This window comes from Mytilus californianus, unplaced genomic scaffold, assembly GCF_021869535.1.
Source record: "Mytilus californianus isolate M0D057914Y unplaced genomic scaffold, xbMytCali1.0.p SCAF_8, whole genome shotgun sequence".
In the NCBI taxonomy this organism is placed as follows: Eukaryota; Metazoa; Mollusca; class Bivalvia; order Mytilida; family Mytilidae; genus Mytilus; species Mytilus californianus.
The window spans coordinates 22,327,882-22,347,219 of record NW_026262734.1 but is presented as its reverse complement, the minus strand read 5'-3'; the positions used below and the strand labels follow the sequence as shown (position 1 = coordinate 22,347,219).

The 19,338-nt window shown below is 32.1% G+C and overlaps 1 protein-coding gene across 4 annotated transcripts in view; it reads left to right on the top strand.

The window, feature by feature from the left end:
• The window catches only part of LOC127710457 (uncharacterized), a 97,367-nt gene that overhangs the window by 62,795 nt on the left and 15,234 nt on the right, over positions 1–19,338 (top strand). For 3 of the 4 annotated variants that reach the window (XM_052216309.1, XM_052216308.1, XM_052216312.1), the window contains exons 13-16: positions 488–598; positions 3,403–3,513; positions 5,609–5,719; positions 7,722–7,820. In XM_052216309.1, coding sequence (XP_052072269.1) covers positions 488–598; positions 3,403–3,513; positions 5,609–5,719; positions 7,722–7,820 — 432 coding nt within the window. The remainder of the gene's footprint in view (positions 1–487; positions 599–3,402; positions 3,514–5,608; positions 5,720–7,721; positions 7,821–19,338) is intronic. The other variant, XM_052216310.1, reaches the window with a different exon arrangement.

The following is a 19,338-nucleotide window of genomic DNA, read 5'->3' as shown; positions in this document are numbered from 1 at the left end:
GCTTATGTTAGTTTAATAGGAATCTACTTGTGATATATCAATAATATTTATGTGAAGTTTATCTCAGTTTGGTGACTATTTTGCGGCACTGCCCCCGTTGACATGGTCCAGTGACTTTGAATACATAAGCACTTTTCATTGTTCATTTTTCTACTAAAGTCATTTGAGTAGGAACTACTTACAATGGACAACGATATTGTCTATAAACTTACATAACATTCTGTACATCTCCGTTGGTCAATCGTATTCAAGCCATGCTCACAAGATCATGGTCCGGTGACCGAATTAATAAGCAATGTTGCTGTCCATCAGATAGCCTTTTTCTAAATTTTATGCTGATATCTCTATGTCAACAGTTTATTTTTAAGTAGTTGCACATTACATAATTACGTGTAAAGGTCAATAAGATGTAAGTCAAATACATCAAAATGGATAGATAATGACCTCTATATATCGAGAAAGTTTGAATGTTGATGTTTTTTTTTAGGATACTGTTAATTCAGATCACAACACCTCTAGTGAAGCTGCCGACGTTCAAGAGGAACAAGCTAATTCTCTAGAATTTGCAGTTTTACCAGACCAGCCTATTGAGATCAAGGTATCATAATGTTTTAATATACTCGGACTAGATTTGTATGTCCAAGCCAAAACCAAATATCCATTCTTCGCTTGTCACATCAGAATATATGCAAGGCAACAAATGGTACCATTTTTATCTTTTCAAAATTTTTATATGTATTTTTTCTATCATGTAATAACAAAAAAGTTGAAATAAAATGATTTTAGTTCTAAAGAAAAGAGAAAAATCCAAAACTTTCTAATATTAACAACAACCTATAAATGTTTTAAGCTTAACTCATTTAGATTGTTCCGCTTCACCTTTAGTGAAAGTATGAAAAAGTTCAATTGTGATAGCCAAATAGTAAAATATGATGAGAATGGGGAACTTCCAAAAGGCCGTGGCATAAAACAAGTACACTACCATATGACTTTTTTTAATTAATTACTTTCTTACATTCATATAAACCTATAAATCAGGTTAAGAGAAAAAGTTTAATTCTAGAATTTGTTTTGCGTCTTTGAGGTGTACATCCTAAAATGAATTGTTTTTAATTGATAGGTAAAATTATAAATGAGTTATTGATTATGGTATATAAACCTAGATAATAATGGAGAAGGTTTGACTTCCATTAGACATCAACCCACAAAGTATTGAATGTGTATACTTCTGTTTTTTCCGGTACGGTTTAATAAAAAAAAAAGTACTACATAAATTATTCTTCACAGAGCTGACATCCCAGTTCAGTTAACAGTTTGGTAGAATGTTTACAAATAGATTAAAAAGCATAGGGCTTAAAACATTCCCTTTTCTAACCCCTATATAAGAGTTGAAGCATGGACCTAGTAAGTTTATATACATGTGTTTAATTAAATGGTAGAATTTCCCCCCAATGTCTGACTTGATCATTTTGATAAGTATTCCTGGTTGTATCACAGCATCAAAAGCTCGTTTAAAGTCATTAAAACGAGCATAAAATGTACTTCCCTTAGTATATTTATCCATTAAGCATTTCAGGATAAACATCTGGTCTGTTGTATTTGACATATTTCTGAAGTCAGCTTAGCAGTCAGTCAATATATTTTTCTTATCGATATGGTTATCTTATTATGTAAGGACTTAAAGTAAGCCAAATCTACTTATTTTATATAGTCATTTTATGAATTTTTGTGACAGTAGATCAATCTGCCCATTTATAGGTAAAATGGAGCATGACATTAATTCTCAAAATACATACGGGTTCGTAGATAGACTTTCCGTATAATAATATTACGATAAACAATAAACTCATGACAAGAACAAAATAAAGATAAATGTTAATGCAGAATTATGTCCACATGTAGACAGTTTTTTAATTCGGTAAAACCAATACTGTTTTTAAACTTTATCATTCGTTTGCGGATCCAGGAAAAGAATGCAATACAGTTAGTTGCTGATAAAAGTTCCTTTATATTTTGTGAAGTTTGGCAGTTTGAAATTAAAAAAAAATCAGCCTTTGTTAACTGATCTGTAAACTAAAAAAAAAGGTATAATAATGTTTGAATATACTCGGACTAGATTTGTACGTCCAAGCAAAAACCAAATTTATTCTTGCTTGTCACATCACAACATGTGCAAGGCAACAAATGATATCATTTTTTTCTTTTCAAAATTTCTAGATATGTATTTTTTTAATCATTAATAACAAAAAAGTTGAAATAATATGATTTAAGTTCTAAAGAAAAGAGAAAAATCTCAAATTTACAAAATTTACAGCATAGGTTTTTGACGAGAAAAAGCATTTTATAAACTGTCTTAATATTAAAACCAACTTATAATTTTTTAAGCTTAACTCATTCAAATTGTTCCGCTTCTTCTTTAATGAAAGTATGAATAAGTTCAATTGTGAACTTAGATTTTTTTTTAATAATGATAGCCCAAAAATGGATAAAATTTTATGAAACTGGGTAACTTTTAAAAGGCCGTAGCAAAAAACAAGTACAGTACCATATGACTTTTTGTAATAAATTACTTACTCACAGTCACATAAACATAAACATAAGATAGGTTAAGAGAAAAGGGTTAAATCTGGAATTTTTTCTGCGCCTTTGAGGGGTACATCCTAAAATGAATTGGTTTTAATTAATAAGTAGAATTATAAATGAGATTTTGATTATGGTATGTAGCCTAAATAATAATAGAGAGGGTTCGACTTCCATTAGACAACAGCCGACAACGTATTAAATGTTTATACTTGTGTTCAAATTGGTAGATTTTCAATTTCGATTTCATTACAGTTCGAAATTATAAAAAAAAACAGCCTTTGTTAACTGATCTGTAGATTTAAAAATAAATAAGTAAATATTGTTTTATATTGTTTTTTTTTTTTCATCTCAGTTTTATGACTATTTTGAGACCCTGCCCCCTTTGAAATTGTCAAGTTACATTTAATTATTAAGCACTGTTCAATGTTAATGTTTTGCTTCAGAAAGTTTGATAAAAACTACTTACAGTGAAAAACGATATTTTTATATAAAGTTACATTACATTCTGTTCATCTCAATTTGTCGATTATTGTCAGGCTCTGTTCATAGAATAATGGTCCTGCGACTGAATTAATAAGCAATGGTGCTGTCCATCAGCTAGTCTTTTTCTGAATGTTATGCCAATAGTCGAGACATATCTCTGTGTAAACATTTTATTTATAAGAAGTTGCAAATAACATAATTACGTGTAAAAGTCAATGAGATGTAAGCCAAAAACATTAAAATGGATAAAATTTGAAGTTATGTTCTGTTCTAGCTTGTTTAGAGCTAATGACCTTCATATATCAAGACAGTATTAATGTTGATGTCTTTTTTTAGGATACTATTAATTCAGTTCACAACACCTCTGGTGAAGCTGCCGACGTTCAAGAGGAACAAGCTAATTCTCCAGAAATTGCAAGTTTACCAGACCTGCCTATTGAGATCAAGGTATAATAATGTTTGAATATACTCGGACTAGATTTGTATGTCCAAAGCCAAAACCAAATATTCATTCTTGCTTGTCATATCAGAATATATGCATGGCAACAAATGGTATAACTTTTTTCTTTTCAAAATTTTTAGATATGTATTTTTTCAATCTATTATAACATGTATAACAAAAAAGTTGAATTTATATGATTTGAGTTCTAAAGAAAAAGAAAATTCCAAAATTTACAGCATAGGTTTTTTGACGCGAAAAAGCATTTTATAAACTTTCTAATGTTTTAAACACCAACCTATAATTTTTTTGAAGCTTAACTCATTTAGATTGTTCCGCTTCATCTTTAGTGAAAGTATGAAAAAGTTCAATTGTGAAACTTAGATTTTTTTTTTATGATGATAGCCCAAAAATGGGTACAATTTTATGAAAATGGGTAACTTTCAAAAGTCCGTAGCAAAAAACAAGTACACTACCAAATGACTTTTTGTAATCAATCACTTTCTTACTGTCACATAAACATACACATAAGATAGGTAAAGAGAACAAGTTTAATTCTAGAATCTTTTCTGCGCCTTTGAGGTGTACATCCTAAAATGAATTGTCTTTGATTAATAGGTAAAATTATACATAAGTTATTGATTATGGTATATAAACCTTAATAATAATGAGAGGGTTTGACTTCCATTAGACAACAGCCGACAAAGTATTAAATGTGTATACTTTTGTTCCAATTTGTAGATTTTCTTCCGGTACGGTTTGATAAAATCAACAAGTACTACAAAATTATTCTTCACAGAGCTGACATCCCAGTTAGGTAACAAGTTTGGTAGAATGTTTATAAATAGGTTAAAAAAGGCAAGGCTTAAAACATTCAATTTTCTTATCCCAATATAAGAGTTGAAACATGGACCTAGTACATTTGTACACATTTGGTAGACTTTTCCCCCAATGTCTGACTTGAACATTTTGATAAGTATTCCTGGTTGTATCACAGTATCAAGAGCTCTTTCAAAATAAAAAAAAAAACACAAGCATAAAATGTACTTCCCTTTGTATATTTATCCATTAAGCATTTCAGGATAAACATGTGGTCTGTTTTTTATGACATATTTATGAAGCCAGCTTAGCAATCAGTCAATATATTTCTTTAATCTTAATTGTTATCTTATTTTTAGGACTTACAGGTCCCCAAATCTACTTATTTCATATGATAATTTTATGAATTTGTGTGACAGTAGATAAGCATGCCACTTTATAGGTAAAATGGAGCGTGACATTAATTCTCAAAATACATACGGGTTCATAGATAGACTTTCCGTATAATAATATTACGATAAACAATGAACTCATGACAGGAACAAAATAAAGATAAAATGTTAATTATGTCCACATTCAGACAGTTTTTTAATTCGGTAAAACCTATACAGTTTTTAAACTTTATCATTCACTTGCGGATCCAGGAAAAGAATGTACTGCATTTAATTGCTAATATAAGTTGATTTATATTATAAGTTTGGAATGAACTTGACAGTTTGTAATTTAAAAAAAAACAGCCTTTGTTAACTGATCTGTAAATTTAAAAAAAAATAAGTAAATATTGTTTCATATCGTTTTTTTTTTTGTTCATCTCAGTTTTATGACTATTTTGAGACCCTGCCCCCTTTGAAATGGTCGAGTCACATTGAATTATTAAGCACTGTTCAATGTAAATGTTTTGCTTCAGAAAGTTTGATAAAAACTACTTACAGTACAAAACGATATTTTTCTATCAAGTTACATTACATTTTGTTCATCTTAATTTGTCGACTATTGTCAGGCCCTGTTCATAGAATTATGGTCCGGTGACTGAATTAATAAGCAATGTTGTTGTCCATCAGCTAGTCTTTTTCTGAATGTAATGCCAATAGTCGAGACATATCTCTGTGTCAACATTTTATTTATAAGTAGTTGCACATTACATAATTACGTTTAAATGTCAATGAGATGTAAGCCAAAAACACTAAAATGAATAAAATTTGAAGCTATGTTCTGTTCTAACTTGTTTAGAGCTAATGACCTCCATATATCAAGACAGTATTAATGTTGATGTCTTATTTTTAGGATACTATTAATTTAGTTCACAACACCTCTGACGAAGCTGCCGACGTTCAAGAGGAACAAGCTAATTCTCCAGAAATTTCAATTTTACCAGACCAGCCTATTGAGATCAAGGTATAATAATGTTAAAATATACTCGGATTAGATTTGTATGTCCAAGCCAAAATTAAATATTCATTCTTGCTTGTCACATCAGAATATGTGCAAGGCAACAAATGATATCATTTTTTCTTTTAAATGTTTTTAGATATGTATTTTTTCAATCATGTATAACAAAAAAAGTTGAAATAATATGATTTCAGTTCTAAAGAAAAAGAGAAAAATCCCAAATTTATAAAATTTACAGCATGGTCTATTTGGCGCGTAAAAGCATTTTATAAACTTTCTAATATTAACACCAACCTATAATTTTTTTCAAGCTAAATTAATTTAGATTGTTCCGCTTCATCTTTAGTGAAAGTATGAAAAAGTTCGATTTAGAATCTGTGATTTTTCTTCATGATGATAGCCCACAAATTGATAAAATATGATGATTATGGGAAACTTCCTAAAGGCCGTGACATAAAACAAGTACACTACCATATGACGTTTTTTAATTAATCACTTTCTTACAGTCATATACACAGGTTAAAAGAAAAAGTATAATTCTAGAATTCGTTTTGCGCCTTTGAGGTGTACATCCTGAAATGAATTGTTTTTAATTGATAGGTAAAATTATAAATGAGTTATTGATTATGGTATATAAACCTAGATAATAATGGAGAGGGTTTGACTTCCATTAGACAACAACCGACAAAGTATTAAATGTGTATACTTGTGTTTCAATTTTGTAGTTTTTTTTTCGATACGGTTTAATAAAATCAACAAGTACTACATAAATTATTCTTCACAGAGCTGACATCCCAGTTAAGTAAACAGTTTGGTAGAATGTTAACAAATAGATTAAAAAGGGCAGGGCTTAAAACATTCCCTTTTCTAACCCCAATATAAGAGTTGAAACATTGAACAAGTATGTTTGTAAACATGTTTTTAATTAACTGGTAGAATTTTCCCCCAATGTCTGACTTGAGCATTTTGATAAGGATACCTGGTTTATCACAGTATCAAAAGCTCGTTTAAAGTCATTAAAACAAGCATGAAATTTACTTCCCTTAGTATATCTATCCATTAAGCATTTGAGGATAGACATGTGGTCTGTTGTATCTGACACATTTCTGAAGCCAGTTTAGCAATCATTCAATATATATTTCTCTTGTCTAAATGATTACCTTATAGGACAAATAGTTAGCAAAATCTACTTATTTTATATAATAATTTTATGAATCTGTGTGACAGAAGATAAGCATGCCACTTTATAGGTTAAATGGAGCGTGACATTAATTCTCAAAATACATACGGGTTCATAGATCGACTTTCCGTATAATAATAATACGGTAAACAAGGAACTCATGACAGGAACAAAATAATGATAAAATGTTAATGCAGAATTTTTTTCTACATGTAGAAATCTAAGTTGACAATCTCTCATTTAGTATGCAAATTAAATGTTATTAGGGACAAACATATAAAATGATGAATTTAAATCTATTGACCTACTATTTTAAAAAAAAACAATCTCTTAATAAATGCATATCTGCAGATTTTAATCTAGCCATCATGCGTCAAATAGACCATCGCAATTCAGCAAACGGACCATTGCACTTCGGCGTAGACCATCGCACTTCAGCGTCCCTATCGCAACTCCGAGTCCTTCAAATATTCCATTCATATTACTTGTTCAGAAATAGCACTGGACTCTTACATAAGGGCATTTTTGTAAATATGTACAGACAACAATAACATGAACAAGAAAAAACAAACGTAAATTACTACTTTTTCTGTATCGAAGAATGCGTGGTAAAGTTACTGAAAGTACACTTTAGCTAAATCGGTGACGTAGACATTTTACTATTCATAATTGATGGCAGTACCTTAGCAAAAATGTGTAAAGTGTCAAGCTGAGACCGTTGTCTACCATAATAACGCTCCAGTTAACATAAAAAAGATTAGATATTTGAAGTGATTCGAAATAATTTGCCGTTTATAAAATTAAAACATGTTTACTTTATATTTGCAGGAATCTACAGCTGAGTATAAAGATGAAATAGCTTCTGAAATTAAATCAATTAATTCACCCCAAGAAATTGTCACAGAACCAAATCATCCTGAGATTGAGGTATAGAACTTATATTGAGTGATGACTTATGCCTTATAAAACCAGTTGTGTTTCTGCTAACCCTAATTTTAAGTACATACCCAAAAGATTTTGTATTCAATTTAAACAAGTGCTATTGAACTCAGATTGACAAGTCAAAAGCTTTTGTTTTAAATATAATTATTCGACAACTACCATACCCTGATTGTTTCCTACATCTAACAAGAAGTGTTTTATTTTATTTGGCCTTATTCATAGTCATGAATGTTTTCAGTAAGCAAGTAAAACCTTATTGGTTAAAAAAATTGTCTAAGACAAAAGTCCCTTGTGAATATGGTATGACATCATCCTTTCACTAATGATATATATATATATATATATGTACTAGAGAAGATTTACACATGTCATGATTTACACATGTCATGATTTACACATGTCATGTCATGATTTACACATGTGTTAGGCTCCCTTTATAAATCTGCAGATTTTAATCTAGCATTCGTGCGTCAAATAGACCATCGCACATCAGCGAACGGACCATCGCACTTCGGTGTAGACCATCACACTTCAGTGTCCCCATCGCATCAGCGAACGGACCATCGCACTTCGCCGTAGACCTTAGCACTTCAGCGTCCCCATCGCATCTCCGAGTCCTACAACTATTCCATTCATATTACTTGTTCAGAAATAGTCACTGGACTCTTACATAAGGTTATTTGTCTAAAAAGTGGTATTTGTGTAAATAACGGATCTTCCTACATGCTTATATATAAGCCTTCTCCTGATCTCTCATTCCTATGTTTCCTTATCCCTTCCACCCTTCTTATCTAGTCTCTAGAGCCTAGGTGGTATAGTGGTACAGTGCGTCGGGCACTGTGCAAGGCGATTTTGTGTCACGATATCTCAGTAGCATGAGTTCGAATCCCGGCCAGGGAAATACAAAAAATTTGCTTTCGCAAATTTACAGATCTAACATTATTGGGCTGATGTTTAGATGAATGTTGCTTATTTTAGTCAAATAGTGTGGAATGGGGGTCCCTACATGTGTATATTCCTTCCATCCTTTTTCTCTAGTTTCTTGTGTACATTTACAAAAATATACAATGTAACAGGCACGCACAAAATTTGAAAAAAAAAATCTTGAAATACTTGGAATAAGTAGAATAGTATGTTTTACACAAAAATGTCATACTGTAAAATCCAAAACTATTGCAATTTTTGAAAAAATAACCATAATGCATGTTTAATTATTTCAATCAGAGGTAAAGCGTCTTACATATACTTCACATCAATAATACCTTACAATTAATTTCTGATTTTACAGAAATAATATTCTAGTTGTCTGATAAAGAACTCCTTTCAGATAGCATTTTAAACTACAAAGTTGAAGCATGACAAAGTTGATCAGTTTGTAAATATTGTTTTGCACACAACATGCACAATGGCAAATGTAGCATGATAAGCATACTTTTTAAATCTTTAAAATTGTTTCAATACCCATAGCCAGTGTTGTGGAGCTTGTCTAGTAGATGTCTTTAGAAGTGGTAATCAAAGGGTTTCGACCATCAAAATTTGGAAAAGACGGACACAATTTTTGTATTTTGTAGTAACAATGAGAACCATCAAAAATAGATTTTTAGAACTCTCCTCTGCAAAAAATATAATATAATAAAAAAGACAATTAAAATTCATGACTAAGATTACAGTATTACAATAAACCCGATAAAAGTAAAGGTGTTATCCTACAAATTCGATTGGCTTTAAGTTTTTTGGTGTTATATTTCTGTAAAATTGGGAATGGAAATGGGGATTGGTCAAAGAGACAACAACCCGACCAAAGAACATAAAACAACCCAATGGGTCTTCAACACAGCACGTAAATCCCGCACCCGGAAGCGGGCTTCAGTTGGTCAAAAATGTGAACTAGTTCAGTGTCAGAATAGGTAACAGAAGAAACTGAACAAAAGGAAAATCATACATAAATTAACAAAGGACTACTGGCAGTTACTTACATGCCAGGTTCAGACTTCGGCCGTATTTTGACCTGTAATAGTTTACTTTTACAAATTGTGATTTTTATGGAGAGTTGTCTCATTGGCACCCATACCACATCTTCGTATATCTATTAAGTTAAACTGATTGAAAGATATGAGAAGGACATAACCCGTATTATGCCAACCAACTGGTTTTAGAATAAATGTGTTTATTTCCGATGCAAAGACCCTACCATCGAATCAATATTGATTCCAAATATGCCATCTTTGAGATTAAATTACCTGACAACAGTATCGCAACTATATCCCTTCTGAATATATCTGTTTAAAGGTTTTGTTACCTCTTGAGGTGAATGACGACATTTTTGTGCTTTGTATAGAATATTAACATGAATGAGTGGATGTGAAATACGAACGTATTAGATGTCTGCATGTTGATTTATCTTTACGAATGATATCCTCGTACCAATGATAACATTAAGTAAATCCTTTGACAATTTGATTTTATTTTTTATGTGTGTTTCATACTCTATTGTTAATTTTGACATTTGTTATTTGTATTAAAAAATACTGGTACCTTATCCCGGCCTCGTTAACCATGGGTAGTATATAACAGATTGATTAGTACTTATTAGTTTACTTTTTATGAAATACATACATTTATCAATTATAATATATCAAAATAATACATATATCAAAATAGAATTATCCGTATATTTGAAAAATAATAGAAAATACATTAATTGATAAAAATCACAGAAATTTTGAATTTTGGCAAAAGCAAAAACGAAAAAAATGTCTTTCTAACAGCATTCATTACAGCTCACAAGTATTTTTTTCTTTTTGATTATATTTGTACAAGCAATAACTAAGAGGAACATAACTGTAGTTATAAACATAAACAAAACTTCAAGCATACATATCAACCAACATATAACAATATTAAATCATAACATAAGTTGTATGGTGATGTATATAGTATAAAAAAGTTCAGGTATAAAAAGTACCTATTATTTTATAATAAAAAAATATTTTAGTATTGGAAGCCAGGGATGCCAGCAATTATTGGCCATGTGAAAATGATTACTTTTAAAAAATATATTCTTTTCTAGAGTAAGGCATTCTTTCAGGTAATTTTTGAGTCCTGTAAAATTACCTGATTTTCACAAAGTTTTGTTCTACAAATATAAACTTTTGTAACCCTAAAAGAGGGTCGTCAAGTTGGTTACGTATTCCTTATTCCTTATTCGTTACCTATTCGTTACTTATTCCTTATTTGTTACCTATTCGTTACTTATTCCTTATTAGTTACATATTCGTTACTTATTCCTTATACCTTATTCGTTACCTATTCAATACTTATTCCTTATTCCTTTTTCGTTACTTTCGTTTTTTTTTCCCATTTTAACGCTTTGTTTTCTTATCTCTGGTAATAGTTCATGGTTTGCTGAGTTGAAATTACCCTTTTAACGAGTATGTATCCGTTTTTGTGCTCGACTGATACCCTGTTACTGTATATTCGATTTTAATACGTTGTACCTTTTGACAGCTTTATTTTCGTAGCTCTGTTCTTGGTTCGAAGAGGTAAAACAAAAACCTATTAGCGCGTGTGCACCGTTTCAACGCTCGACTAATATCTTGTTACTTAATCGTTCCTTATTCGCTTATAATACGTGTGTTATAAGTTGCACCTTTTACAAAAATATTTTCGATTGTTTCTTGTCTATGGTGTAAGCTATGGGTTCTTGGAGGTGCAATAACCCTATTAGTATGTATGTACCCGTTTCAGCGCTCGACTGATACCCTGTTACTTATTCGTTCCTTATTCGCTTATAATACATAATGTACGTGTGTTAAACGTTGCATCTTTTAAAAAAAATCTTTTCGATTTTTTTCTTGTCTCTGGTGTAAGCTATATTGGTTCGTAGGAGTGAATTAACCGTATAACCCTATTAGCTCGTATGTAATCGTTTCAGCGCTCGACTGATACCCTGTTACTTATTCGTTCCTTATTCACTTATAATACGTGTGTTATGCGTTGCACCTTTAAAAAAAAAATTTGAATTTTTTTCTTGTCTCTGGTGTTAGCGATGGGTTCTTAGAGGTGCAATAACACTATTAGCGCATATGTACCCGTTTCAGCGCTCGACTGATTCCCTGTTACTTAATCGTTCCTTATTCGCTTATAACACGTGTGTTATACGTTGCACCATTTAAAAAAAACATCCTTTCGAATTTTTTTCTTGTCTCTGGTGTTAGCTATGGGTTTTTAGAGGTGACATCACAATTTTAGCGCGTATGTACTTGTTTCAGTGCTCGACTGATACCCTGTTACTTAATCGTTACTTATTCGCTTGTTATAACTGTTTTATACGTTGCACCTTTAAAAAAAAAAATTTCGATTTTTTTTCTTGTCTCTTGTGTTAGCTATGGGTTCTTATAGGTGAAATAACCCTATTAGCGCGTATGTACCCTTTTCAGCGCTCGACTGATACCCTGATTATGTTCATATATTTGAAGTTGAAATGTTTGTTTCAAGGTAGTTCTATAAAACCAAATCTATAGGTCTTACTAGTATTGAATTGTATCATGTCATTTGACACAATATAAAAGTAAAATTTAGAAATACGTGTATTAAGCATTTTATTCGTGAAACGTACTACAATAAAAAATCAATCCCCTACACTACATCTCCATCAACTCATTGTCATTCAAGCAGCATTAACGACGATCTTTTATTTTTCTATCTTGAAATATAAATTGTGTCAATTTGAAAAGAATCTGTAATAAAATAGAAAGTAATTGGGGTATACACCAATAACACAAAATCAGTTCAAAATTTATACACATAGCAAAATACACATAAAGCAAGGGAACATCGCTTTCATTGCTGTTCTTTATCTCAAAGCCACAGCGATACCTTCAACACGAAAAAAAAACTCACACCTCACAGCAATTTTAAGACGACCCCTAGGAACTGCAAATTGACGATCACGACACAACTGTGAGATGAAGAAATCCACCCATCTCATATATCTATAAGCACCACACAAAAATATATTAAGCACCATGGACTGCAGCTATCTTCAAAAAGGTTTAAAAATCAAGCCTCAGGGTCTAAACCACGTGTTTTATGGTCTTATCTGATAAACACAATCCATTGGTCCAAAAGAATTGGTTGTCCAGTCTGCAAGTTGGAGATGACCCCCTTCTCATATGCTGATAAGCACCACAAAAAAATCATCAAGCAACACGGGCTGCAGCTATCTTCCAATACATCCAACAAGCAATGTTTCTGGGTCTAAATCACCCTGTTGTGGTCTTATCTGGTTTCTATGACTCATTTGTACACCAGTTTCAGTGGTCCGGACTATAAGGCTAAGATGTCAAGTCCTATAATGGTGCCTATGATGATGCATATTTATTAGCACTACCAAAAATGTACAAAGCACCATGTTATGTAACTATCATCCAGTAGGTCCAACAGACAAGGCCAAGAGTCTTTATTACTCTTTTGTGGTCTTATCTGGTTTCTATGGCCAATTTGTCCACCAGACTAAGTTGTTCGGTCTACAAGTCCTATAATGGTGCCTATCATGAAGCATATTTATGAGCATCACCCACAAAAAATAAAGAAATGACCACCACGGCAGCCAACTTCCTTCCATAGCGCGGTTCGGGGTCTAAATCCCTATGTTGTGGTTTTTAAAGCGTGAAAGAACTGGAACTTCAAAGCAATATAAGTACTTGGCATAAAACCAGGTCGACTGAATTTATTTCCGCTTATTTTGGGCATGTCTGATCATATGGCTTTAAAAATGGCAACTTGTGAAGAGCAAGTAAAGAACAAAAAGGTATTAAATAATTAACAAGGTATTAGTCGAGCGCAAAAACGAGAACCAACTCACTTAAATGGTACTCTCATCTCTTCCAACTAAGAAATATCACAATACACAAAAAAAAGAAAAGAAAAGAAAGCATTTAAAAGGTGCAACTTATTAAAAGCAAATAAGGAACGAATAGGAAACATGTTATCAGTCCAGCGCAAAAACGGTAATATGCGCGCTTTAAGGGTAATGTCACCTCTACGATACACGAAGTACCACCCGGGACAAAAACAAAAGTAAAAGAAAAGAAAACTGTAAAAACATAGAACGTAAAGCAAGCAAATTAGGAAGGAACGAATAAGGAACTAAAAGGTAACAGGGTGTTCAGTGCAAAAACGGTAAATGCTCGCTTTAAGGGTAATTTCACCTCCACGATCCACGAACTATTTACAAAGACAAACAATAAAAAGAAAACAAGGCATCAAAAAGAGGCAACGTATAAAAAACGAATAGGAACAATTAAGAAACAGAGTATCAGTCCAGCGCCAAAACGGGTACACATGCGCCAATAGGTTAATTTCACTTCTACAAACAAAGAACCAACAATAAAGACACAAAATGAAAGCGGTTAAATGGTGCTACGTATAATAAATCGAACCAATAACAGCAACAGGGTATCAGTCGAGCACTTGAACGGAAACATACGCGCTAATAAGGTTATTGCACCTCTAAGAACCCATAGCTAACACAAGAGACAAGAAAAAAGTAAAACAGATTTTTTAAGGTGCCACGTATGACTAACATATTACAAACGAATAAGGAACGAATCAGTAACAGGGTATCAGTCGAGCGCTGGAACGGGTAAATACGCGCTAATAGGGTTATTGCACCTCTAAGAACCCATAGTTAACACCAGAGACAGGAAAAAATTCAAAAAGACTTTTTATAAAGGGTGCAATGCATAACACACGTATTATAAGCGAATAAAGAACGAATAAGTAACAGAGTATCAGTCGAGCGCTTATAGGTTTATTTCACCTCTAAGAACCCATGATACACGCCTGGTGAACTATCTTATCTCAACCAAATGGTTGAGACGGAAAGAAGTTTTCTGGCACTTCCTGTTGAGCTTTTCTGGTTCAAAATATCCAAAATAAACACAGGGTCGGTCGACTTTTCATCAATTTACTGAAAATCAATGAGTTTTTTGTAAAATAGGAGAATGTCATGCAAAGATAAATGATAATTGTAACTAATATGTCTCTTCTTGGTTCAAAATATCTGAAATTGAAGTCACAATAACTTTTCTCCTATGGATTATCGTGTTAACTTTCTTTGAATCCAATAGAACTGCTATGATATTAATGACTTAGCAAGAAAATATGTCAATTATTTGTGCTTTTTTATGCTTTACGATAACCACGTTTGTAAAGTGCAAAAATATTTGTTTGGAATGCCTTTTCTTAGCAGAAAAATAAAAAATTCTAAATTGTTGAGATATAAAGTGATTGATTGAGTCTTTTTGTCATTATGTTGAGACTTTCTAGTTACTTTGTGTCCTAAAAAATATTATGGTTAAAAAACATGGGCGCTGAGGTTTCAAAGTTCAACTTAACTACGACTAGCAATCCAATACACGTGCAATAATACTAAAAATAAAAAATATTTACATAGCTATGTAATAGTTTATTTCAACTAATTTAAGGAGAGGAATTTGTAAAAGTGACTTTTGTTTTCAAATCCAAGTATTGTATTGATGTACGTATTTATTTATCTGTTTCTAAATAAAATATTGTTTACACTTACTAATTTCAATGTAATGTGTATTGTAAAAATAAAGTTATTTCACAAATGAACAAAGAAACTATATCAGCGCGTGGTACTATTCGAGTCTACCTTTTTCACGGTTAACCTGATTTAGAAAAAGTTTCTGTCTGTTGTAAGTTAAAATCTAAATACATGTACAATTTTAAGAATTGCCGATAGCAAAATACATGCTTTACCAGTATAAATAAGATGTATTTTAAATGCTTTATTTGTAAATATGATTGGGATGAATTCGATTCCTAACAGACATTATTTAATGCCGAAAATACGTACATTTATAAACTAATAAAATTATTAAAAACCAAACAATCGAACAGGACCTGTTTTCTAGGTTTATTTTTTCATACAGATTATTTCAGGAAGAGTTCAAAAAGGTGGTGATCATTTGTTTGGTCATTTTTTTATTGTAATAGTTATCAGAAAAAAGTGATACGATTTTAAAAGTCCTTTGCAAGTATTATGAGTGACGTCCAACTTAGTGTGATCACACGTGTAGTATTGAAATAATTATAACTTAGATTGTTTGTGTACAACTTCTTTCAGGGCACATCAATAATATTTGGTAATATTCAGCAACATTTATATTATATCCCGGGCCCTGTTACACTAGGCCACGATCGCACTACAATCTTTGAAAAAAATACAAATTTTGACGATCGTAGTGCGATCGTGTAGATCGCAGTAAGGTCGTGGTACGGTCGTGATGAGGTCTTCATGATCGTGATGAGAATGGACAACTTTTAACATGTTCAAAACAATCGGGGTGTGGTCGTAGCGAAATCAGGTCGTAGTAGGAGCGCAGTAAGGTCGTAGTTAGATCACAAAGATCGCTGTGCAATCGTAACGAGAGCGCGATTCTAGTCGCAAATACTGCGTTACGATCTCACAGCGACGTTACTCCGACCTATCCACGACCACTACCTTCTCATCGCGACCCAACCACGCTTATACTACGACTATTCTACATTAATGCAGAATAAAGAGACACACAGTAATACGCATTACCAACTTATTAAAAAAAAATGTCAGAGTCATAGGTTACAATGTATGTACATCTCCTTTACACATATCTATTTTAAATGAGGATAACTTTTGATGAAATGTATGAATTTATGAAACATTAAGATTATCCGTATTTAAATAGTAATTCGGTGTCTTTTTTAATATTTTAAAACTGGTCTCGACGTAGCGTACTCGTCTAAAGTGTTGGAGATGGTTAGCTTGAACTCCGGACAGGTCAACCCAAATTCTAAACAAAATGTTATTTTGTATGTCTATGATAAGCATGCGCTATCTGTTAGTGAGGAGTAAACACTTCTAGGCTTGGAGTCAGAATAATGCGTTTTTATAAAGTGAAAAATCCGCTTTACTGCGGGTAATATCTTGTGAACTAGCACGTCAAAAGCACACTCGGCGTGTCGATCTAATACAAACGATGGTTTATATTCAACATGTAACATTATCATGTACTCGTCCTGAATATGCATTTTGTTAGACAATGGACGTTAATGATTCATTCAAACATCAATACTTCAATCTGTGCAGTTTTAGTCCTGTTCATGTTGATTTCAAACATAGAGATGTAAAAGTAACACTTAAGGTATTCTTAATCAGTCAGACTTTAATTGCTTCTCAGTAAAGGAATTGTTTATTGTAAACCTTTCATATATTCCTCGATTTTCATATGTTCAATTTTTGACATCTAATTTTATATATAAAACATCATTGATATAAAAATGTAATCGAAAAATAACTGACCCATTGACATTTAACCTTGATGAAATTGCTGCTCGTTGATATAATTATGGTCCGAGTACACAGTTATTTCGTAATGCATTTCTTTTAGACAATAAATGAAAATAAAATAAATCCGACCTGCGCTTTCTCAATAATGTTTTTACCGTGTGTTGTTTTGGGACAAATTATATCAAAATTATAGAACACTTCATCGGCTCTAACTCAACATATGGACAATTCTATGTTAAGGGGGTCTTGAAATCTAGCTTCCGAAGTGCTAATTTTTAACCTTTTTTCAGCTGGACCAAATCACTACTTTACTTTAAAATTCATGACCCAAATTTTTTTACAGTGTAATTTGATCCCACTACTTGCTATTTGAGGCATAAAATATGAGGAAATACATTTGGAAGGGGTATAAATAAAATTGGCAAGCGCACTAGGGACTAAATTGACAACGAAAATCGGACAAGGAAAATTAAGGGACGATAACTGTGTTCCTGCGGCACGTCTATGTATTTCTTTATATAGAAGGAAACCCTACCATGGTATGAAGCTGTCAGAATAAAGGTCGAGTGCTAAAGATTCAAAGTGTTGCACTGATAATGTAAATATAGCTTCTATGCTGAACTTTGCATCTCAATCGCAAGACTATTAATCTTCAGCGCTAGACCTTTAATCTAGACTTAAAAAAACCCAGCTATTTAGAATCTGTATTACAACTAAAGGTCTCTTTACAAGCTGCTGTCATAACTACAGACAAGGTCAAAATGACAGTTGAAATGTCAAACAATATACGACAAGTTTATGAATTTTGACGGTTGTATGTGATTGACACTTAGCTAGTTGAAAGTTTCATTCAACAGAAGATCTCAACATTTTCCCAGAATATCACAACCGATACCAGACAATCTCAACATGACATACTTTATAACATATTTAGCGTAATGAAATTATATATAGTTTATACTTTTTTTTTGCTTTAAAAAAAACCCAAAACTTAAATAAATCAAATTTAAAGTTGAGAGAATAAAAAAACAAAAAAAAACATGAGTCTTAGCAATATGATCCACAATAAAAGGAAAATTGACTCAAGAAGTCCACAACAAGGGGAATCACCTGATTCCAAGTGTACATACAAAGTGAAGGCAATACGCCACAAATACAATATGCAAAAAGGCAAGGGTTAAGCCCAAATAAAACTAAAACCAAAAGCCCCGAGTCATTCAATGAAAAGGGCAAACAAATATTTCCTCCGAGTGAAACACTGATTATCACCTCAAGAGCAAAACAGTTCCTCTTACTGACCCATAATTCATTACATTATCTTGTAATAACTATGATAGGAAGTGTCAATGACCAAGCCATAGAGATCAAACCACTTAAGAACAGTGTGCTGGTTTACGCTCCATCCGAATCAATAAGGCGCAAAATACTAAGCTTGAATAAACTTGGTAAATTTCAAATAAAAGTGACTAAATTTGATACGGACCACAAAAAGAAAATAACCATTGAAGCAGCTGCTACAAAAGAAAAAAAACAAAAATAAGGTTACTAAAAATAGAGTCTATAAAGTTATACCTAAACCTGTTGTTACTGAAATCCTAAATATTAAAAAGCAGGAAATATGTTATTTATGTTATACACGAGACAAACTCTAATTCAATTATCTAAGGCATGACATTCTCCTATTTTACAAAACACTCTCATTGATTTTCATTAAATTGACGAAAAGTCGACCTATCCTGTGTTTATTTTGGATATTTTGAACCAGAAAAGCTCAACAGGAAGTGCGAGAAAACTTTTTTCCGTCTCAACCATTTGGTTGAGATTAGATGGTTTACCAGGCGTGTGATTGCTAACACCAGAGACAAAAAATATATATATTTGTTTTAAAAGGTGCAACGTATATCACACGTTTTATAGGCAAATAAGGAACAACAAAAAGTAACAGGATATCAGTCAAGCGCTCAAACGGGTACTTACGCGCTAATAGGGTTATTGCACCTCTAAGAACCCATAGCTAACACCAGAGACAAGAAAAAAATCGATTTTTTTTTTTTTAAAGGTGCAAGTTATAACGCTTATATGTTTATTGCTCGTTTAAGAACCCATAGCTAATACCAGAGACTAGAAAACAATTGAAAAGATTTT